Source organism: Emydura macquarii, unplaced genomic scaffold (genome assembly GCF_026122565.2).
Source record: "Emydura macquarii macquarii isolate MOO-44397 ecotype Brisbane River unplaced genomic scaffold, CSIRO-AGI_Emac_v2 contig_450, whole genome shotgun sequence".
In the NCBI taxonomy this organism is placed as follows: Eukaryota; Metazoa; Chordata; order Testudines; family Chelidae; genus Emydura; species Emydura macquarii.
In genome coordinates, this window is record NW_027130587.1 from 5,736,274 (window position 1) to 5,759,457 (window position 23,184).

At 45.5% G+C, this 23,184-nt stretch overlaps 1 protein-coding gene across 4 annotated transcripts; it reads right to left on the reverse strand.

Moving 5' to 3' along the window:
- Positions 1 to 1,514: 1,514 nt before the first annotated feature.
- On the reverse strand, positions 1,515 to 23,073 carry DHX33 (DEAH-box helicase 33). 4 transcript variants are annotated; one of them, XM_067537849.1, is made up of 13 exons: positions 22,015 to 23,073; positions 21,097 to 21,152; positions 16,148 to 16,308; positions 14,269 to 14,496; positions 13,275 to 13,445; positions 11,825 to 12,010; positions 10,638 to 10,749; positions 9,760 to 9,919; positions 8,529 to 8,617; positions 7,739 to 7,866; positions 6,406 to 6,609; positions 5,482 to 5,568; positions 1,515 to 4,982 (listed from the first exon to the last, which is right to left on the reverse strand). In XM_067537849.1, exons 4-13 carry the CDS (start codon positions 14,425 to 14,427, stop codon positions 4,674 to 4,676), a joined length of 1,605 nt encoding a protein of 534 aa, XP_067393950.1. In that variant the 5' UTR covers positions 14,428 to 14,496; positions 16,148 to 16,308; positions 21,097 to 21,152; positions 22,015 to 23,073; the 3' UTR covers positions 1,515 to 4,673. The 4 variants fall into 4 exon arrangements, with proteins under 4 accessions (XP_067393950.1, XP_067393948.1, XP_067393949.1 ...); XM_067537847.1 differs by lacking the exons at positions 21,097 to 21,152; positions 22,015 to 23,073 and adding an exon at positions 20,236 to 20,483; XM_067537848.1 differs by lacking the exons at positions 13,275 to 13,445; positions 21,097 to 21,152; positions 22,015 to 23,073 and adding an exon at positions 20,236 to 20,483.
- Between the last annotated feature and the right edge of the window lie 111 nt (positions 23,074 to 23,184).

Below are 23,184 nucleotides of genomic sequence, written 5' to 3' on the forward strand. Positions count from 1 at the left end.
CCTCTCCCACAAAATCAGCAGGTAGAGGTTTTCACAGCTGTAAGTGGCAGTATTGAATACAAGGCTGTTAAAATAGGAAAAAGTTGTGGCTAGTAGTGTTGGCACTTCCCTGAGTCGCCCTACCACAAGCAAGTCATTAAAAAGTTCAGGCAAAAAAACCCAGACTTCCTCACCTATCTTCCGTGCAAAAGAAACCTATTACTCAAACACTTCTTTCACCAACAGAAGTTGGTCCACTAAAAGATACTTCCTCACCCACACGTGTGTAACTTCCATAATGAAGAAAACTAAGAAAGTAGATAAATATGGAAACTAATATTACTATAATAAAGGCTTTTCATTCATAGATCTAAAAAAAATTAAAAGGAAGGTAACTATAATTATTCCCATTTTCAGAGGGGAGAAGGCCAGCTCTTCTGCTAGAGTACAGTTGAAGGGTACTTCTGCAGTATAACATTATTCTTCCTTTCTCCTGTGCCACTCATGACATTGCAAGAGGTAGAAGGGGGACGCTCCTACTTTCTCCCTCGTCAGGTTTCTATATTCTTTCTGCAGAAATGCTAAATCACATTTTTTGAAAATAGAAGTAATTGTTTTTTGACTATCTAGTACTAATATTAGCTTTAAAAGGAGGAGTGACCAGGGACCTACACCCTGGCATAACAGACTGACTTTTTGTGTAAATTAGTGATGTTACTCTCTAGTGACCGGCTCTCACAAAGAAAAAAAAGACTCCAAGAAAACACTGCAGTCATTCACAAAAGGACTTTAGGTCATAACTGCAAAGTGATATTTAGAATAAAACATCAAGTTACAAGAATTCAAAGTACTAAAAAAGAAAATCACTATGTAAAATTAGAATTTATACCACAACATACCATGAGGTACTTTTAATAGGCACTTAGATTCCTCACTTCAAAGCCTGAGCTATGTATAGAACATAAGACACCAGCCTCTTGAACTTGGATTTTAACCATCTGTTTATTATGGGAAAGAAATGTACAAATTAGTTGCTTCTGAATGGATCTCCCCACCGCATCCCCTCCCCCCCAACATATTGTTAATAGCTGTCCAGACAAAGTGTGCTTTTATTCCACTTTTCCCTACGGATGCAGAGTTTCTGTATAAACACAGGAACAGTTATGTACAGTGCTTTGATAATTCCCTGCAGTTTGTATGAGTTAACAACTGAAGTAGCAGCATATTGTTAAAAGCCATCCAGAATTGCAGCTGGTCAACATAGAAAGGTGGCAAGTTCGCCCCCAACCCCTCAGCATGTTTCTTACCAGCAAGAATACACTGAGAGAGGCACAACCAAGGGATATATTTTTACATTTCTAAACCCCTGTAAAAATTCAGTGTCAGCCTGTTTGGAAATAGATTGATACACTCCACTATTCCTGGAAGCAGAAGGGAAGATATTCTGGGCATACTGCGTAAGTGGAGTGCATCTATTTACACTAATGCTGCTCTTAGAAAACAGTGATTTGCAGATTCTTAAACATGTATTCAGGTTTTAAAGAGAGGTATGTGTCACAGATTTCACTGGCAGAGGACCAAGGTAGTCAGAATAGTAGGAGCCTGAAGAGAAGGCATATTGCAACATACTATGTAATTGTGAAGCATCTAACCAAAAAAAATTTTTTTTAAAAAAATCAAGATTGAAAGCATAACTTCTCCCTGAAGATCACATAGTGAAGTCAGCAGCTTATCTGTTCACAAGGAGAATGGGTTTTCCAATACAATTCTATCCCTGAAACACCATTAAAACATTAAAAAAATGGGCAAAGTCAATGCTTGAAAAATACAAGATTGGACTAAACACCATTTTAGTCAAACTGTGATATCCTAGAGCAGCTCATGTTAACTAGTCACTTTAATTAATAACAGTTTCCTATCTTCCCCTTTTAGAAATCTAATCTGCTTTAATTCAACTCATCCTAAAACTGAACAACTCAAACTGTGCCTCCAGATTTCTGTTGAAATTGGAAGTTGCCTCTCCAGAGAGGTTATTTTAGAAGTACTCATAAGGATATCATTTTAAAACTTCTTGCAAGTTTTTCTCTGTTCCCATTCAGTCATAAGTGAACAGTTCATTCCACTTATTCAAGACATTACAAGGCAAGTAGTATTTGGACAATTAATCAATTAGACTGGCTGAACCTTTCTTAGTCCCTGTATAAAACACAGGATTTAAAAAAGACAGGTTTTACTGCCATTTCCTTCAGTGAAGAACCTGCCCACTAAGATGCTGGATGAAGCCCAAAAATGCCAAAGACACATGTAGTGTTCCCAGCCCATGTTGCCTGCTACAAATGTCTAATGAAGGGCAACAATTATCAAGAAAAGCAGAAAATGCCGGTGTAAAACTGTAAAGGGGAAAATAAATATTTGATGATTAAAGAGATTTTGAAGGAAGTCTGACGCCAAATTACATCATGTTTTTTTCTGGAATGTTTGCTATAAATTAACCTAATTAGCTACTGGAAAGGATAAGACTTACTGTGATCTGCTACCTCCAAGCAGTGAACTTGGAAGTTTTAACCTGGCCAAGAAGGAAGGATGAACAGAGGCGTGGGGGGAAGGGCATGGTGGATGGCAATTTCTTTGCTGCCAGAGTTCTGGGTTCAGTCTGGAACAAAGACCTTGCGTCTGCTTTGAAACCTTTGGCTGCCATGGCAAAAAAAAAAAAACTCTCTTCAGGCAAAGAATGGCACAAAAATGTCAGATGGCAAAATACAGATGTTAACAGTCTGAATTCCACCCCCCTCACTCACACACATATATAGAGGAATAGTAACATGTCTTAATAGCAAAGTAGAGCAAAAGACTACTCAAAAGACAGCTGGTTATACAGTCAAGTAATTACATTTGGAGAGAGGGGATGCAAAATAGACCATTGCCACACTGAACATCATTAAACAGTCTGTGATAAAGCCCAACAGTATGTGGCTGGCTTCCTAAGAAAGAAGAAGAGATTTCTTTAAACATTTGTGCTTTGTGTGAATGCTGAAAAGTATAGAAGACATCAGGTTTTTGATGATTCGTTAGAACGTCTGCCACGTAAAGAGCCTGGGATCTTTGTACTTAACTTCTTTAAACATCTCAGCTGCAAATATTTGTTTTACCATCTGCTGTTTCATGACTTTTTCATGGATTACACTTATAAATTGCTAGAAAAATGTATCTAGCCAGGCCTGCCCAAGCAAGACCTAGATTTCACAGACAATAGCTTGTTGCCAATTAGCAGAAGCATCCAACTCACTGCGAAAATGTTACCCAACTTCTTTAACAATACATACTACCTATAAGAGCTCTGCAGTAGCTGATCCTCAGCTTGCATTTAACTCTTCAGTGGTGGCAAGCCCAACACTCTCTTACTGCTGCAGCATGTGTGCATGTTTCATATTAACATTAGGCAACTGCAACCACCAGGCAAGGCATAAAGATCACTTAAACCTACCTCAACATCTCTTGCTTGAGACACAATGATTTTGAGCACTAGCTCTCGAAGCCAGAGCCACACATCACTGCTATGAACAACAGAGACTACAGATAAACAGACTTAGGAAGCCAGAGGACCAAGTGCCAATCCATTGCTTTCCCTGGAGTTTGGTTCTGCAATGGCCAACTGGCTTCAGATTCTGCATCGGTATGCAAAAAAAGCCGTGTGTACAAGATCCAGAAAATGCCCCCATAGCAGCCTAGAAGAACTAGCCCCCTCAGTGCTGACATCCACTGCTATGGTGAAGTGACCACGTTCCATGGAAATATTGGCACCCAGGTGTGACCGGAGTGGATACGGAGGCAGTACTGGAAGTGTTTTATCTGCATGGTACCTGGTATGCTACACAACTACATGAAAACTGACTGGATGATGAAGAATTTTTTTTAAAAAAGACAGCTGGTGATGCAGCAATAAGAAACAAATCAAGCATTTGAAGTCATCCATGTAGTCGGCTAGCAGAGAGACTGCAGGCGTTACTCATCATCCTCTCGCAGCACCACTGCATCTCTGCCAGCCCCGCAAGGTTTGTCTAACAAATAGGCACAGGTGATGAAGAGCTGTCAATTCAGATAACCCTTTACTGGCTTTCAGATGGGTCAAAACAAGGTGGCGGAAGAGACGCTCGACAGAAAGATGTCTGATGAAGTAAAATAAATTAGCACCTCCCTCTGAAAAATGTACATTTAAAAAACGGCATTTTTGTCTTGTTAATATAATTAGAGAGATTTAAAACTTTTTGCTGATAAAACCTGTGAAGGATACAAGGGCAACGGTCAGAAAATATCAGGTCTGCTGAGAAGAGTCCCCTTGGGATCTCATTTCTTCATACATAACCTCACTATACTTTTGTTAGTTTTAAAAATTGGAACCCAAGACCACTAACCCTCCCCCCCCCAAATATGTGTGTGTGTGTGTATACACATTCACAGATATACTATCTACATGTACAATGTTCCCCTTTTATCTATTAATGGTAATAAAGGATGGTTATTCTAAGCCAGTGCAGCCACAGGGTATGAGGTACGGCTCTTGGGGAGAAGCCATTTCCTGTACAGTCCTACCTGATTGGCAAGGCAAAGCTCTATTGTTCCTGAACATTCCGTACGAAAATCTGATCACATGACCCTAGGAATCCCCCAGTTAGTTGGGTGGTACCACGGGCGGGTCAGTTCTTAGCTGCTCTTAGCTTCCTGCGGAAGTAGTCAGGTGCGGCATCATGCAGCCAGTCTGCATCCACCACGCACAGGTCCCTCATGTAGCACTTGTTGGTGTGAAGCAGCTCGTTGTAAATGACACAGGCTGGCTTGCAGTGGAAGAGGACCGAGGAGGGGTGGATTGCCACCGGCTGGTGGGAGTCTACGGTAGTGTAGGTGCCATCCGGTTGCAACTCTGCAGTGTTCATGAAAAGGCTGTGAGCCAGGCAGCGGCGGATATTCCCCGTGTCCGATCGGGAGGACTCAATTGGTAAGGATAGCTGGTTAGTAACGAGAGAGACATATGGCAATACCTTGTGCGGGATGCCTTGCAGCACAGGATCAGACATCCTACTCAAACACAAGCCTGGAAAAGTCTCACAATCACCCTAGTTATACCACGCAGTGGGACTGGGATTGGAATCAGGTGGCTTCTAGCGTAACTCAAAAGTCCACACCATGCATCGCTTTCTGACATCCCTTCCGATGGTTGTGAATGCACGTGTTTGAAAAGCAAACACGGTTCAACCGAAAGCTCAAAAGGAATGGGAATTCCAGTTCAAGCTTGGGCAGCTGCCGTTATGAGTTTGCAGGACGCTGCCCCAAGACAGCTCCAAGTTGCCCTTTAGGAGAGCTAGTTTTAGTCCCACCATCATCCAAACTAGGAACTGAAGGCACCGTGTTTCCCTCTGCTAGGATCTGGTATAGGCAAGCCGTTCTGGGCTAGAGGGGAGGTAGAACAATGGTGGACAACTGAAGAATTTTACAGCAACTAGTTACCTTTAGGCAAATGTCCCTGAGCTGAGCTCTGACGTCCGACACCAGCATCATGTTCCTGTTATTCACAAAGTTCTCTTTGCACCATTCCTGCAGCAGAGCAAGCGGAAGCTATAACAATTCTCTTCATCGAGGATGTTAGAGACATTGTCTTTTGATAAGATGTAAAATAGAGTCCCTGACCATGTGTGATCTTAAAAATCACATACCCATTCAAGACAGCGGGGCTAGCCTTCTGGGCAGATTCCCAATCTGGATAGTTACACTTGACCTACCTAAATTCCCTCCTACCATTCCAATTAGATACAGTATCCCTCACCCACTGACCTAAACTGGTTTGTGAGTTTGCCATGTACCATGAAATTGCATCTGTGCTCCCCCCCCAGATGTGAGGGAAGTGATTTCTAGAAGCATCAAGTTTGTAGAGCACACTAGGAGCCCTGAGTAGGAAAGGCACTCTAGGAACCACAGGATGCTACTCTATATATTGGAGAGTTTGATTTGTGGATTAAATCCAAATCCCATTTCCAAAACGTGCAAAAAGGCCCGATCTCTTTGTAATGAGTTCTGAAATGCTGAAGAGCATTGCCAGGCATTTCCTGGTGGCCAGCTGCAATGCAATCCTACCCAACTGGAACAATACAGGGAGGAAAGATGGCCTTGATCTTAAGGTACTAGCCTGGGATTCAGAAGACCTGGTTTCAGTGCCCAGCTCTGCTGCTGACGTCCAGTATGACTTTCAGCAAGTCACTTACTCAGACTGTAAAATGAGGCTAACCCTTCCCCATCTCACAGACGCACGGTGAGGATATATTGTTTATGAGGCACTCGGATACAAAGCAAAGTGCAGGTACAGAGGTCACATCCCCAAGGAAAGAGTTATTGTAGCATCTCCAGAGGCTGACATGCCGCAAGCCCCCCACCTACCTTATTGCCGCTGACATTTTTGAAGGCTCGGTATACGTTGAGCAGGGTGACGTGATCCCCCTCGCTGGAGATGAACTTCTTCCGGACAGACTGCACTTCATCCCGCCGGGATGGGGGATTGTAAAGGATGCTGTCCACTGAGAGCAGGGAAACAATGGTCAGGATCTCCTCCGTGCAGTGGAACTTGGGTGACAGGAGGATGGTCTGCAAAGCACAGAGCAAGAGCTGCTTTGAATGGGTTCTCCAGCTACAAAGCCAGCAGATTTCGACACCCACCGAGAGCACCATAATCTTGATGGGCAATGTAAATTTCAAAAGATACCTTCTGTGGTTAGACAAACTCCCGGCTCAACAGAAATAGACAGAAGAGAGATGGGCAGTCTGGTTCTTTCTTAAAACCATACAAGACAGAGGGAAGATATGTATTGGGGGACACAGCTTGTCCATCCTCATGCCAGTGCTGTATCACAGAGGCACTGGTAATAACTGTCATTAAGGATTATTCTTCAAGCTGTCCTCATTTGGCTGAATTAAACTAATCGCAAACTTTGAATTACATACGTTTGCTATTTAGGCACAAATACACATGTACACGTACAATATCGGGGAGAGCTGGTTATTTTAAGGAAGTTTCAAAATAATGTGCTCCTTTTATATGGGAATTGTAAGCAAGACAAAAGTAGCTCGTTTGGAAACTTTTGCTTCGACTCTAACTTGCCTCATTAAAATCAACTAATGCGCTAGAGGAATGGAGGGGAGCAACCTATCAATATTGAATCTATCAATAAGAGGCACTACAGGTGATTTCCAAACCAGTGAGAGCCTCACATCACTACCAGAGGAAATGGCTGAAGTAAACAGGATTCTAAAGCACCCCCTAGATGAGCAGGATATGACAGGGACAAACCAGCACAGCTTCTGTAAAGGAAACCTGTGCCTCTCTAATCTACTAGGATTAGTACACGTGAGGCTGCAGCTACTCAGGGCCAAGTTCAGCACCCACTGCACAGCAGCAACGCTCAACTGGCATTAAGAGGAGCTGCTGGTAAGCAGAAACTGCAGAATCAAGCCCAAAAGATGCGTGTGGTCTTTCTTCTCATGTGTATTGTTAGCACAACAACACCTGTATGGAAGGTACCTTGTCATTCCACCTTATGTGGAAATCCTACGTGGATTCAGAAGGAAAACGTGGGAAATTCAGCCAAAACAAGGTCTCTTGACTTCCTTCTGATTTGATAATGAGTTGTTAAGGAGTTTGAGAATAAGAGAAACTGGTAACTATTGAAAAATATACCCAGATAAAAATAAAAAGTTTATTCCCTATAGTTTGTACTTTAGAGAATTTGGGCTCCAAAGGAAATGCTGCCATCTTCCTTCCCAGCGGGGTCAGAGTAAGCTGATCCTCCTTCCGGTCCACAGCTCCCAGCAGATCCAGTTGCTCAATGGCTGCCTGCACGGCGTCTATCAAAACAGAACAGTATAACTAGATGGCTCCATTGCTGGCAGTATCAGCAGAGATGCAAAGGACTCCCCTTGGCACCATGAGAGGCCGTGTCTCCGGGTCAGAGTGAAGGACAACAGCAGGGCACTGCCTGTTTTAGGATTAAACCGCTCGAATCTCCAGGGCTGCCCACCTGGCATGTCCCACTGACACTACGCTCACCATCTATATTTTAAATAGCAAAAACAGAAGGTTGCCATGTCAAGCCTTTGGCAGCAGCTGTGTCAGGACTTCTGCAGGCTGCTCTCCTTCTCTAGAAGCCTCCACCCCCAAGATTTCTTCAGATTCTTTGCACTTCAAGCCCACTTTTATCCCATGCTGTGCCTCACTCTGTTGGAAGCTGAATTCCCCAGCTCCTGGCAACAGTGGGGGCCTGCTTTCACAACACTGACTGTGGTCAGTGAGCACTTAAGGGAATCCAGTCCACCCAGATGGTAGACGATTTCGATGAGTTCACTTGTCAGGTAGAGCCATCGGGAGAGGCTGTACTGTACAGGAAGTGTTACGCTCCTCGTGGTACACTCCACTCTCCATTATCAGTTCACTGAAAAAGTCTATTTTCAGGCAAATTCTCAGTGACCTGTCGCCCATCCCTTCCAATGCTACCTTCACGCCCACTTACCTGGGGATGGCTTGGACATAAAGTCAAAGGTGAGAACGTTGGGAATTCTCAGAGCCAGGAGCTGTAGCATCACACTGGCCAGGTTACACCTGCAGAGGGAGAGAAACAAAAAATAAGAACCACCTCACTCACCTGCTGTTGTTGAGGCATGTCAGTCGGGCCTGCTCAACTGGCACCACTGAAATCCTGCACTCTGAGGAAGGCCAAGCCAAGAGTGGCCTCTACACCCCATTTTCCTGAGCTGGGGAGGCCATGGGCATTAAAGAGGAAATGTTCCTAGTTCCGGAGGGAAGTCAGAGGTTCTGCCGACCATGTCTATACAGGGATGCAGAGCCAAATCTTTCAGTCCTGAACAGTTGTGGTCTGCTGTCCTGTTTAGTCCACACAGCTCATCTCTTTCTAAACCAAAACCACCTCCACCTGGCCTGATTTTGCTCCACCTGGCCTACTCTTGCCAACTGACTACTTCTTCCAGCAGCACCTCCAGTCACAGAGCAGAGGTGAGGAAAAAGCAGCTACAGCAGCGGAGGGAGCCTTTACACATTCATTTTCACCAAGAACGGGGGAGAGGCAGAATGAGGGAAAGGGGTATGATACAAGAGGGAGCGAGAGAGCAGGAAGGAGGCCAAAGGGCAATGACCAAAGTAACACTGGAAGCTGGATGTTCCCCAGAACCTCACCCTCAGCTGTTGGTATTTGGCACAGAACTTCTTGGATTCAGAGACCCTGCCGGAGCCCCCTGCCCGAGGGAGGAAACAAAGGGTAACCAGTCGCTTCAGCTATCCCTTGTAGCCTCACCAGCCTGCTGCAAGTTATGCCCATGCTGTCACGTGGGATGAGACAGCACAAAATTAAAAGGCATGGGGAGACAAAGCTACAAGTCCAGAGTGATGGAGGAGGGGGAATAAAATATGCTGCTCTTCCTGTTTCTGAGGCCTTCCTCCTGGCAATGGGGCTGTTGGTGGAGATAGAGTGAATGCCTGAGCTCTAACAGTTACAGGCTCCCACGTCACAGAACATGCCCATGCCATGAAAATGGAATTACCCACAACAGGAAGTCGGCAGAGACTGAGTTCTGTCTCCAGGCTCTAAATGTCCTTCCGCAGCCAAGGCTGCTAATGGGGCTCCAAGTGACAGGCCTCCCTTCAGCATCTCATATTCTGGCTACATAGCAGGGTCTGGCTCAGGGAGGGCAAGGATGCGTATTAGGGGAAGTGGATTCTGTTCTCACCTCTGTATCTCAGGTATCGTCATTTTATCAAACTTCTCGAACTCATCCTCCGTGTAGAGCCGGTAACAGATTCCACTGTCCTCTCGCCCCGCTCGCCCCGTACGCTGCCAGGCCTGGGCCTTCGATACCCGCTGCACAGCCAGCACCTCCAGGCCACTCTCTGGGAAAGGAAAAGAGTCCACACATTAGCGAATATTCATGCGGGCGGGGCTTTGGAAACGCAGCTAATGCAAATTCACACTGTGGCTGTGTACGAAAGAGAGCATCACCCACGAACCACCACCACTTCAAGGGTTCTCCCATCCACACACTAACCAAGCCTAATCTTGCTTAACACGCAAAACCTGAAGACAGAGAGGCAGTGCTGCTCCACTTGGTGGCATTTCTGCAGTTAGACACCCACGGCTGGCCTGTGTCAGCTGACTTGGGCTAAGGGGCTGTTTTAATTGCAGTGTAGATGATCCAGCTCAGGCTGCAGCCCGACCTCTGGGACCCTCCTGCCTTGCAGGATCCTAGAGCCCAGGCTCCAGCCCAAGCCCGGACATCTACACTGCAACAAACAGCCCCCGCAGCCTGCATCAGCTGGCACAGGCCAGCTGCAGGTTTTCAGCTGTAGCGTAGACATACTCCAGGAGGCCCTGTAGAAATCCACACTTTGCTGACTCTCCCCACAATGGATGGCCCTGTATTCACCCTAGCCCAGGGTCAGGTGGGCACAGGAGAAGAAAGCACATTCAACTGACGGGAAGACCATACAAAAGAAAATGCCTGAAATATAATGTGTTAAAGAGTGGGGCAGGGTGTGTCAGGGTCTAGGGCCCCAACTAACTTATCAAACATTAAAAATGATTTCCATATCACACATCTCAAGTCCTCACCAGGGCTGTACTTCTTTGCTTTAACCATGCCTGTGTCCACAACGTATTTTATTCCCGCAATGGTGATGGAGGTTTCCGCAACGTTGGTTGAAAGGATCACTTTGCGGTAGCCCTAGAAGGAAGAGCAAACAAAAGAATAACACCTAGCAGTTATCTAACACTTTGCAGCAGTACATCCCCAAAAGTCGTACAAAGGACGTCAGTATCATTAGCCCCATTTGACAGATGAGGAAACAGAGGCACCGAGGTGAGGTGACTTGCCCAAGATCACCCAGCAGACTACTGGCCAGGAATAGAACCCAGGATCTCCTAAGTGCCAGTCCAGGACTGCATCCCCAAGGCAAACTTGCAGGAGTCCCAGCTCCCACTTTCCCACCTCGGTATCCAAGACTCACACATCCTTATGGTGTGCGTTGACTCGGTTATACTTTAGAGTACTGCATGTGTGTGACCACCTAGTATGGCTAAATTAAAACTCTAGCTACTGGGCAGATTTCTAAGGAAAGGAAATTTACAATTAAAAAAAATTAGTCAAATCAAATGCACATTTATATTTACTACAATGAAATACAAGACCCCAAAGGGCTGTTTTCAGTGTAGCTTTTAAACCTTTTTAGTTTTGCTTCTGGTGAAAGGCATGAGATTAGGGTGTGTGAAGACTTGAGTTCCTATTTATCCACTGACGAGGAACAGCACAGGCTGAAGCAATGTAACTTCCTCTGCGCACGCACGCATGCACGCACACACACCCCTGCCTGGTCTGCTATGCCCTGGAGTTTAGTCTTCTTGGAATTTCAGTCTGACCTGGAGGCTGCCCAGCTGGAACGGTGCTTTTTGTGACGAGGCTCTTAGTCCACAAGGAACGTCACAGAGCAATTCCTAAGGCTCTGTATCTCATTACCAAACCCTGCGGCCCCCATTCTGCTACCTTCTCTGGCTCCAGGGCAATTATTCCCATACTGGTGCTAATGCTGATGAGACTGAGAGGTAACACCCCACACATTGCACTGAAAACATGGATCCTAATGTCTCCAGGCAGTAGTCAGTCCTGGTTATAAACGCAGATTGCTTTTAACCCACGAGATATGCAGTCCTTCCTGTGCACCTGTGAAGGGAAATCGACAATGATGTGGATGCATCACCTCCCCCCCGCCCCACTGTCCCGCCACCAAGCCAGCCTGGCTTACCAGGGGTGCGGCCTGAAAGACTCGGAGTTGCTGCGAATACGGCAGCGAAGCATAGAGGGGCATCACCACCATCTGGGGGCAGCCATCGGATAGGTGCTTGGCAATGTCGCGGCAGGTTTTGGTCATTGCTTCTATCTCTTCCTGACCAGTCAGAAACACCAGGATGTCCTGAGAAGAAGGTGCTTCCTTGAAGGGAGGAGGGAATTAGAAACGAGCATAAGCTTGTGGTGGAAGGAGATTCACGCAGAAATAAAACAGCAATTATCAGTGGTAGCAAATCTTCTGAGCTCTCCTAGCAACCGCCAAAGAGATGGAGCAGCTGGGGAGCAAAGCGGAACGTGTGCACACTGAGCAAGGTGCTGATTCACTGAGAGGAGAGGAGGCTCAGCAGCTTGTCAGTAGGATGGAGGGGGCGGAGGGGCTGGCGGGGGAGCTATAGAGACTCATGTTTCTGCAACTTCTCAGTGTACCTGAATGAACAACCTAGTCTGCCTTCCAGTGTGACAGCTGGCCAGTAATCCCACGAAAGCGTGAAGATTAGTTAGCTAAGCGACGTATGTAGTCTAGCCTTCCTGTCTCCTTTCACCTCCAGGCTAGAGTTCAATTCTTACAAACACGGCACCAGTAAGTGTTTTCACAGTTGCAGATGTAGGACATGAGCGACTGACTTAACAGCTTTTCACCAGACACTCCCCTTAAAAGCCACCATACACGTACAGCTCCAAAAGCAGCTTGTTACCGTGTGCTCCAAGGCAGAGGAGACATGCTGGATATATTTTCGAAGACGAGCACTGCAGGCACCTCTTTCCACCATTTGGCAGTTTCTTATGGAAACACTTAGTGCTAGTCATAAAATATTTATGAGCTCCTAGTTCAGTAGATTTCCATTTCCTCTAATAGTTTATCTTAACAACTAAATCAGGGAGGCAATCTTAATCATAATTGAAGATTGGCTTTTTTCCATTACGGTGCTCTTTATGGACTCCACAATTCTGTAAGTAACATGGTGCAAATAAATGACACCCTGGAGTGCAATATTTTCCAGTAGTGGGAGCCCTCATCTCACGTATACACTGATCATCTCTCTCAGTCACACCGTCAGCATTATCTACCTGAGAAGGAGATTTTAAAAGACTATAGGGCCAGCTAGCCCACTAAAGTATGAAAGCTAGAGATGAGAATACAGCAGCTTACAGAACAATCTCAGAGCTCTACCAACCATACAAGCTGCAATTTCAGGCCAGGGCATATCTGAGGTCATGAATCGAGCCAAACTCCCAAGTTAATGTAGCTCATTCAGACTTCAGGGGTGACACTAGAAAGAATCCTCAATGCTTGTAGCATGACAAGGAAACCACCTCTTGGATTTGAACAAGCAGAATGAGAACAGATGAAACAACCCACTGCAGCGCCGCAGAAGGAATGCTTGCTCCCAACACGCACGTGGTACCTGATGGATTTGGAAGACTGACACCAGTGCTGCGTGGAGGTAATCGCTCTGAGGCTGTTTGGTGTAAAAGATCTGGATTGGATGTTGCCGACCTTCTAGATAGAGGACTGGGGCTCCGTTGAAGTACTGAGAGAACTGGTCCACATCCATAGTAGCTGACATGATGATCACCTACAAAATTGGAGCAAGGCAGGTGCTATTCAATGGGACTCAAGCTCAAGACATTTGCCAATAGGCCTAAAAAAAACCCAGCCTCTTTAGACTACTAGGATGAATGCCCAAAGCAGCAAAAGATAAGAAGGGCATTGAGTGCAGAAGAAAGCTACATTTTTTTTCTTCCAAGCCCTCAAGTCTAGAGCCACCCACTCCCACTGTGAGAGAAACACGCCAATACGTGTTACACACATACTGCCCTTAATGCCATAAACACTACAGAGTGAGTGGAGAAGCGTGCTTAAAGGTTTTCAGACATACTAAAAACAGCTATGTTGCCTGTTTAGCATATTCGGATTTAAGAGATGGCTTTCAAGAAAGGGAATGTGTTCAAACTAGAAAACTCAAACAAGCCGAGGACCCTACCTTTAGGGTGTGTCTTCACAGCACAGTTAGCTTGAGTGTTACTCCTAACTGGACTCCCATTCACACACAAAGATCTCTAGCTTGCCGTAAACTCAAGCTAGCAAGCCGGTGGGGGTGGGGTGAAGCTCAAGTGCTGCTGGAGCTGCAATTAGTTATATGGCAGGGATGCAACAGCTGGAATTACAACTCATCAGCAGCAAATCCAGTCATTCTGCTGCTAATCAAATCACTCTGTCACTCCAGCGTTGTTCTGAAGTGACTGCAGCTAGGCTCACTCTAGTGCACTAACTTGAGTGTATCTAACTCGAGCTAATTGTTTCAGTGAAGACCTGTGCTTAGAGATGTGGAAGAACACCCACACGCCATCAGTGTTTTGTGTTCTGCTTGGGGGGGCAGGTGGGGAATCTGCACTCACTCGGAGTGGCAATTTGCCCAATTCCTTCCGCTTCCTCAGCGCCGCTTTCACCACCCCAAAGAGCACGTCCGTGTGTATGGTCCTCTCGTGAGCTTCATCTAGAATGACAACACTGTACTTGCGCAGCAGGGGGTCACCAATGGCTTCGCGGAGAAGCATCCCATCTGTTAGGAACTTGATTCGAGTCTCATTAGAGGTGAGATCTTCAAAGCGCACCGTGTAGCCAACCTAAGGAAACAGTTGTGCAGGACAAGGCATGGACACCAAATCACTTACATTTATAGCTGCTGTAATTCACTCCAAAGGATCCCAAAACATCCAGACTATCATTGCAGCCATCCCTTCACCCATATCCAGTTAGAATTGCAAGCGCAATTTAAGGAGGCTGCATGTACTCACATTCTATGGGCAACAAAATATAAGATTCTAACCTACCCCTAAGAGAGCTGCCAAAATTCTTAGGATAATCACTATTTTCTGAAACTAATAGGGGAAATTCACCACTAAGAAAACCTGAGGCATTGACTGTAAAGTATAACAAACACTCAAGATATAATCCGCTTTCCCAGAAGCCAGTGAATTGGATCACAATTTGTTAGCATTCATACAGACAAGAAATTAAATAGAACGAAGGTCATATACTACCCACAATTTACATGCACAACTCCCATTAACATCAACTCCAGTTTCAATGTGGATTAAGTGTTGGATGTGGCCATTTGTACATATCACAGATGTAGTGTGCCTAACCCAAAATAAAACTAGTTCTGTAGGACACAGTAGGTATGGCTGGTCCAGAGGCTCTGACAGACACCATGCACAATGATTTTCCTCTCCAGGAACACTTCATTCAATGGGCTACACATGGGTTATGATGAACTGCTATTCTCTAATTAACAGTGGGTAAGCAGATTGGAGCCTTCAAACCCAAAGGCAGAAGGACATACTGTAGAGGTGCTGAGCCTCGTCCTTGGAAGAGTAAAGGCTGCCTGGTTTGTGTAGGGCTTTTCAGTCATCAATGCAAAAAGCAGAGGATAAGATGCTTCCTAGCAAGAAGCAAGCTGTAACTGGAATAAGGCAGTATAAGCCGCAGCAACAAAAAAGAAGCTGTGCTTTCACACAAACTTGTGGGGAGGGAAGGAGGAGAGGAATAATCCATTTAGACGCAGAGTATGGGAACGTCATTATGAATTTGAATCACACATCTTTACTTTTAAAATACCGAATGAGAGGATACCCTCCAAGCCTAAATGCATCCTATGAGAAAAACCAAAAGGGTTTGATCACTGCTCAGAAAGACATCCAAAACCCCAATGTTTGGCCCTAAGAAGACTGAGCAGGCCCTGAATACATTTCTGTTCGTATTTAAAGGGTCAGTAAAACACAGACACCACCACCACCACCCCTTGCTGGAGGCTGCTGTCTATTCCTTAAACACTTTGTTAAAGGGGAGATCTTTTATATTTTTCATTCTCCCTCATCCACGCATAGGAACTCCAGCAAGTTCCCAAGATTCACAGCTCTGCTTGCCACCCCAGCATGCCCTAGCTTGTTGACATCACCTATAGGAAGTGCTAGAACAGGGGTTCCATAAGGCAAGCTGATTTCTTAGTCATTAGCCAGCATTTTTTTAAATAAAAAAAGCATAGCTAGCCCCCACATGGCAAGACACACCCAGGAGAAAAGCCAAGCAGGGGCTCAGCCACTGGGCTGGATGCAAGAAACAGTGTTTTTATTCTTGTATGCTATTAAATGTAAAAACGGTGCTTTATCCCTTGTGGTTCTAGAATCCATACAACTGCTCTGACCACCTGCTGTCCTCACCTACCCAAACACCACCACGCATCTCTACTGCTTTATTTGAGGCCACCTGACGTACCAGTTTCCCCAGCTCTGTTTTCTTCTCATCCGAGACTCTAGTAGCCAAGGATATAGCAGCTACTCTACGAGGCTGGGTCACCGCGATGATGCCTTGGCAGCCGATTCCTGCTTCGTAGAGGTACTGTGGGATCTGAGTCGTCTTCCCTGAGCCTGTTTCCCCTGTAGATCATCAGATGAACAAACAGCTGTTATTTCTGTGGCGCCTCCAATTAAAGGATCTCAAGCAATTAACAAATGTTTGTAAAATGAAGTCCCATCCCCCCTGCGAGACAGGGGTTGTTCCCATTTTGCCAATGGGGGAAGCCAACGCAGAAAGAATTAGGGTGATTTGCCTATGATCTTACAGCACATTGTTGGCAGAACCAGGAACAGAACCCAAGTATCCTAGGTCTGCATTTCAGCAACCCATTGCACTGAGATCCCGGGATGGATCACACCTACTTAGGAAGCCCCTGCTGGGGCACAGAGATGGCTTGCAAGGCTCAGGTAAATGGTTTCTTTTCAGTATATATGGCATTAATGTGTGGCCTGGCTTTCAAAGCTATGTCCCCATAAAATCATGGGAGCAAGAGACTGAAGAGACCCGTTCGGTCATCCAATCCATCTCCCTGCCATTGCAGGACTGGCTTTTACAGTATGCTTTTTAGTGTTTTGTGCAGATTAGTCTTAAAAGTTCCAGGCAACAGAGCTTCCACAATTCCCCACGGAGACTATTCACAGCTAGCACTGTCAGTTTTCCCTGATATTCATCCTAAGAATTTCCTTTCTTAATTTTATTCCACTATTTCTAGTTATAAGTCCACCCACCCCACTAAATCATTCCTCTTCTACCCAGTCCCACACACTGAACCGTTTTAAAAAAATACTTTATTGATGGGAAAGTAAAAAATCATCTGGTGAGGCAAGGGAGTACATTGTGTATCTATGCTGGTCAATATTTGTGGTGATTTTGAAAGAACCACCACAAGAGCTTTTTAGAAACACATTTTCAAACATTTAATATTTGCCCCTGACACAGTTAAGACATTCTAATTATTATTTATATCGCAGCAGCACCTAGGAGCCCCAGTCATAGTCCAGGAACCTATTGTGCAAGGTACCGTTCAAACACCAAACAGAGATGGTCCCTACCCCAAAAAGCTTCCAACTAAGTAATAACTTCCACCTTCTGCCCCTTTCCCAAGATGCTCATGGAGGAGGAGGCTGTCACTTCAATCAAAGTCTGCTACACTAATGAAGGCTAGCTGACATGAAAAGCCCATAAGGAATAGGATGCCATTCTGTTAGAGAAAACTCTTACACAATGACTAGAAATGCACACACTGAGTGGCTCGCATCACTGCACAAAGAGCACATTTCTGTAGATGCATGTCTTCTATTTTCCTTTTCATGGTTACCCTTTGACATATGCAATTGGGCTCAGATGTCAGCAGGGTGGGGGGCAAAGGCAATGTGGGAGCAGTGGAGAGGAAGAGGAATCAGAAGAATGATAAGAAGTTCAGAAGTAACATCTTTGTGTTACAGGACTGTAGAGATTGTAGACAGATGGGAATCAGAAATCAAATATAAGCTGCCCAGCTGCAGACTGGGACAGAGGGAGGAACTATTTATCATGCTCCTCAGCTGCAAAATCTTCAAGTGGCATATTAATATACATAGTTAGCAAGTGATAATGCAAACCATTCAACTACAGAAAGGAAATGAGAAAATTGTGCATTCCTTCACTAGAAAATTAGTGGGCAACGGTTTTTTTTGAAGTATTTGCTGATTGTGTGTGTGAAATTTGAGGCACTGTGTGCCTAATTTTAACAAGTGCTGAGCCCCTACATTTCCAGCTGGGAGTCAATGGGATCTGCGACTCTTTGCCCCTGAAAGTCACACATAGGGTGTCTCAAGCTAGGCTCATAAAAACAGAAGAAACAACATTAGTGAACACTTCTGAATATTTGGCTAAGAAGATGCTTTTACCCAGGGAACAGAGGCTTTTTCCATTTTGGTTATTTTTTGGCCAGGGGAGAGAGGAAAAGAACTACAGGATCATAGAAATGCATGACTGGAAGGAACCTCACAGGGTCACCAAATCATTCCCCTGCACTGAGGTAGAACTAAGTAGTATCTAGACCATCCCGACAGGTGTTTGTCTAACCTGTTTTTAAAAACCTCCAAAGACAGATATTCTAAACCTCCCTCAGTAGTTTGTTCCAGTGCTTAACTACCCTGACAGTTTTTCCTAACGTCTAAATCAAGATCTACCTGGCTGCAATTTAAGTCTATTACTTCTTGTCCAGTCCTCAGTGGTTAATGAGAACAATTTCTCACCCTTCTCTTTATAACAATCTTTTACATACTTGAAGGCTTATCAGGTCCCTCTTCAGTCTTCTCTTCTCCAGACTAAACAAACCCAGTTTTTTCAATCTTTCCTTGCAGGTCACGTTTTCTAGACCTTTAATCATCTTTGTTGCTCTCCTCTGGGCTTTCTCCAATTTGTCCACATCTTTCCCTAAGAATGGTACCCAGAACTGGACACAGTACTCCAGCTGAGGCCTTATCAGTGCTTCCTGTGTCTTGCTCACAACACTCCTGTTAATATAGCCCAGAACGATGTTTGTTCTTTTTTGCAACAGTGTTAACATATTTAGTTTGTGATCCACTATAATCCCCAGATCCTTTTCTGCAGTGCTCCTTCCTAGGCAGTCATTTCCCATTTAATATTTGTGCAGTTCATTATTCCTTTCTAAGTGTAGTACTTCGCATTTCTCCTTACTGAAATTTCATCCTATTTATTTTAGACCATTTCTTCAGTTTGTCAACACCATTTTGAAATCTAATCCTGCCCTCCAAAGCACTTGCAACCATTTCCAGCTTGGTATTGTCCGCAAACTTTGTAAGTGTACTCTCTCTGCCACTATCAACATCATTTATGAAGATACTGAACAGAACCAGACCCAGGACAGATCCCTGCATGATCCCATTTGACATGTCCTTCCAGCTTGACTGTGAACCATTGATAACTACTGAGTAGTAGGAAAGGGATTAAGGGAGGGATAGAAGGCAGCAATAAACTTCCTGGCTTTCCCCATAAAATTAAGTCATTACAAGTCTTAATTGAGAACCTTGTAACTCAAAGTCAGGCACCATATACTATAAACAAACAATTTGTATCTAATTACTAACACCAGTTTAGATTAACACCACACAAACCATTTGAGAAAAAGCTTTTCACCATTTATGCCATAAATGCACGTGGTTCTCCATTTAAAAAATGAATAAGATTGTAAGCTCTATGGGACAAGCACTGTGTTACTCTGTCTGGTACAATGGGGCTTCATACCTACTGGGGTCTCTGGGCCTTCTCATGACACAATTAGCTTCATTTCCCAGCACAGAAGGTTTGGGTTATGAACACTGTAGGTAATTGTTTGTTTGGACACAGCAGTTTCTTTTGGAACTGAAGAAAGAATACCAACAGGCTTTTGTAAATCCTTGATTATATCTATCTAAAAGTACTTATAGGACACACACACACACCCCACCCCCCATCACCACAGCATCTGAGCACCTTGCAATCTCAAGTGTACTGATCCGTGCAGCGCTCCCATGAGGTTGGACAGTGCTATTAACTATTTTTACATACAGGGAAACAGGCCCTGAGCGAGAAAGTGATTCGCCCAAGGTCACACAGGCAGTCTGTGGCGGAGGTGGGAAACTGAACCCAGGTCTCTCAAGTCCCAGGCAGCTGCCCTCACTACCGTCCTCCTTCTCGGCTGTGCGGGGCTACGCTGTGGGCCGAGACCCAGCCACCCACGCCCCTTTTCACCGAGGCACCGTCTGCCGGACAGCCGGGCAGAGGAGGCAGGAGTAAGGGGGAAGAGGAAGAGGCCCGGCTGCCTGTGCGGGGAGGACGGGGCTATCCCACGGGGGGCACTGTCCCGGACAGCTCCTCCCGCACCAGGGGACCGGCCGGCCGAGCGCGGCGGGGCAGGGAGGGAGCGAAGCCCAGCTGGGGGCTCTCCCCGCCCGTCGCACACAGGGACAGCGGCTCTGGTCTCTCCCCGCCCGGCCCGGCCCGGCCCGCCCGGCGCTCACCGATGAGGACGGCGCTGTCCAGGCTCCGCAGCTGGCTGAGCAGTGACCCCCGCGCCTGGAAGATGGGGAGGCTCCTGCGCTGCGACTCCCCGGCGGCGGGAGCCGGCGGCTGCCGCTTGGCCCCGGGCGGCGCCAGCAGCATGGCTCGGCGGGGCGGCGGCGCCAGCTTCAGTCTCTTGGCCGGGCGCAGCAGCTGGCCCGCCTGCGGCATCGCCTCCGGGCCGCGCCGGGCAGGACTCGACTCAGCTCAGCTCCCTCCTCCCCGGCGGGGCGGCGGGAGAACACGCGGCCGCCCCGCCCCGCCCCTGCGCTCCCTCACCCACGTGTTCCCGCTGCCGGCCGCGCGCACAGATTACCGCCCCCAGCCGCCGCTCCACGACACCCCTCCTCCTCCTGGGACTACAGCTCCCAGCCTGCCTCGCTCCCGCCGCACACCGCCTAGCCCGGAGCGGGGCAGGCTGGGAGATGTAGTCCCCGCAGCCCCTTGAGCAGGCCTGCGTCCCACATTACCATGCTACAGGCGGTCCCGGCCTGGGGACCTAGTTAGGAGCTGTCCATACATTACATGGGGGGGGTGGCAGCTTAATTGTGGTATTTGTTTCAGTGTTATAAAGGAGCAGGTAGCTTCACTCTATTCCTCCTCCCCCACCTCAGCTAGCTGCTAAAAAGTGTGAGAAGTGGGTAGAATGCAGACACAGGTAAACAGGCACCTGTGCGCAATCCCCCCCCTCCACCCCAGCTTTGAGAGGATTTGCCCTACTGCTTTCTCAGCTTCTTTACACCAATAAAACTGTACATGCAGGGATGATTTTAAGGCTTCTAAGATACAAATTACTCCCCCAAAACACTGCATGCGCTTACCTGGCCAATTGCCTCAGACACATTCACAGGGTGTTTGGAATCTTGTCTTCAATCACCTGAGGAGTGCGAGAAGGAAAAGTGCATGGATGCATAGCAGCAGAGAGTTTGTGCTCATGCCTTCAACTGTACAAAGACAATGGAAAAGGGGATGACAGAGAGGGGCAGTGGGGAGTCAGTACCTTCCAGCACACACACACACAAAAAAAAGAATAGGTAGAAAGAGGACAACAACCTAATTTTAGGATTAAAGGATCAGAAATCTTGGGTTAGAAAAGAAAGAACAGAGGAACATATACAGATGAAAGAAAAGCTCTGAGAAGTTCCACATGGCTCCTGGGCCTAGAGTTTCTCCTCTAGTCTCATAGGGCATGAGGAAAGGGTCATTTATATTTATTTAAAAGAAGTTGACAAGAAACAGCTTAATCACAAGAATTCTGGAGTCTTACTTCTGAATTTTTGGCCCAAATACTTACATGACACAGGCACAGGGACAAATTACTGGTGAAATAATGGGGAGAGGGGACAAGTAGTTACCATGCTTCTCGGCACATTGCAGCAAATAAGTTTTCCTAACTGCACTGAAAAAAACATAAAAATAACTAGCTGCTTTAGAAAAATAAACCAGCTTCAGTTTGGGATAATGCTTACGTGGGAATCTGAAGGTGGGAGAGTCTCATCCTAAGCTATCATTTTAGAATCCCATATGAAATACCTAAAAATAACTACATCAAAATTTGCTGGTTCCTTATAAGTAGCCACCACATCAACTACTAAACTGTTTTTGTAAAGAATATTTACTTCAATAAAGTGTGAGGGCCTAAGATTTCAAAGAGATGATGCTCAAGAGGCTTTAAGAGACAGATTTCCAAATTAAATGATAATACAAAGACTACTATAGAACAAATCACTACCACTTACTGTGGACTAATTTTGCTAAGCAAGTGTTTTCTTCATTGGTTCTTGCTGCTGCTAAATATTTTATGTATGCAATTTATGAAAAACAATACTTGTCTTCATTTAAACTTTGACAAGTGGTTTGAAGTTCAGAAGATGAGCAGCTTTGTTTTTATATTATGACCAAAATTCTTCACACATTTGTCAAGTACTTAGCCTGTAACCTGAGTACACACATCCAATGCATTTTTTGAAATTTGTGATTACGATGTTCAGTGACCAGAAGTGGGGTATGGAACCTCTCAGACAAGTCACTAGTTCAAATCCAATCCATGAAAGAAGTGGTAAAGCTGGTGCATTCTGTGACAGCTGTTCAGTGGCTTATGTGAAATGAGTTGAAGTTGCTCCAATTCTTGTTGAATAAATGTCCATATCACTCATAGCTCTCTCGTTGGCAGTCTATGCAGAGTTCAGGGACTGAATTTAGCAACAGCATTAACAAACCACTTCTTTACAGGGTGTGGCTGAGGCACATGGGTGAGGAAAGCTAGGACTATTGCCATGTCTCTAGGGCTGTCACTGGTACCTTTTAACACCACCAAAATACACTTTTAGAAGACATCAGAGAGCTTTCATGTTTGCAGCAGGCATCTGTTAAACTTTCTCTAGCCTGGTCTTCTTTTCCACCATTTCCTTCGAATCAACAGATTATGCAAGAAGGTAACAAGCAGTCAAGACATTTTATTTTATTCACTCACTATCTCAGAGCTTTGCGTATCCCAGTCTAAGGAGCTACTAGTCTAAATTATATGGGAAAATCTTTCACAGCATTTTGAATAATTTGCTGACAACTTTGGGAAAAAAAGCTAGATTTTTCAAAATTATGCATGCATATTTGCACTTGCAACTGCATGTATAAGCATGCCAGTGAGATTCATACCTGGCCATTTGCACACATGCAGTTCAAAATAACTTGGATCAAGATGCATTCTGAGCCTGCAAGTTATGTTCATAATAGGGTTCATACTGAAACTACAGCAGTCTACGTTCATAGAATTAGCAAGGCAAAATTTGCACCATCCAAAATGAAAATCCTGTCCGAGTCAAAAGAAAAAAGGCTTGGAAATTTAGTGTATTTTGCTTCATACCAGTCTTCGGCAACGAGAATAGGGAATCACTTTAAAAGATCGCATA

What these genes read in the sequence shown, in the direction of transcription:
- DHX33 (XM_067537847.1), bottom strand. Translation starts at nt 20,446, where the DNA reads ATGCCGCAGGCGGGCCAGCTGCTGCGCCCGGCCAAGAGACTGAAGCTG. An exon ending in TGGGCAAATTGCCACTCCGA is followed by an intron (nt 13,446 to 14,268) that starts GTGAGTGCAGAT and finishes CCAATTTTGTAG; the next exon opens with GTGATCATCATGTCAGCTAC. An exon ending in ACGATACCTGAGATACAGAG is followed by an intron (nt 8,618 to 9,759) that starts GTGAGAACAGAA and finishes CTCCCTCTGCAG; the next exon opens with GTGTAACCTGGCCAGTGTGA.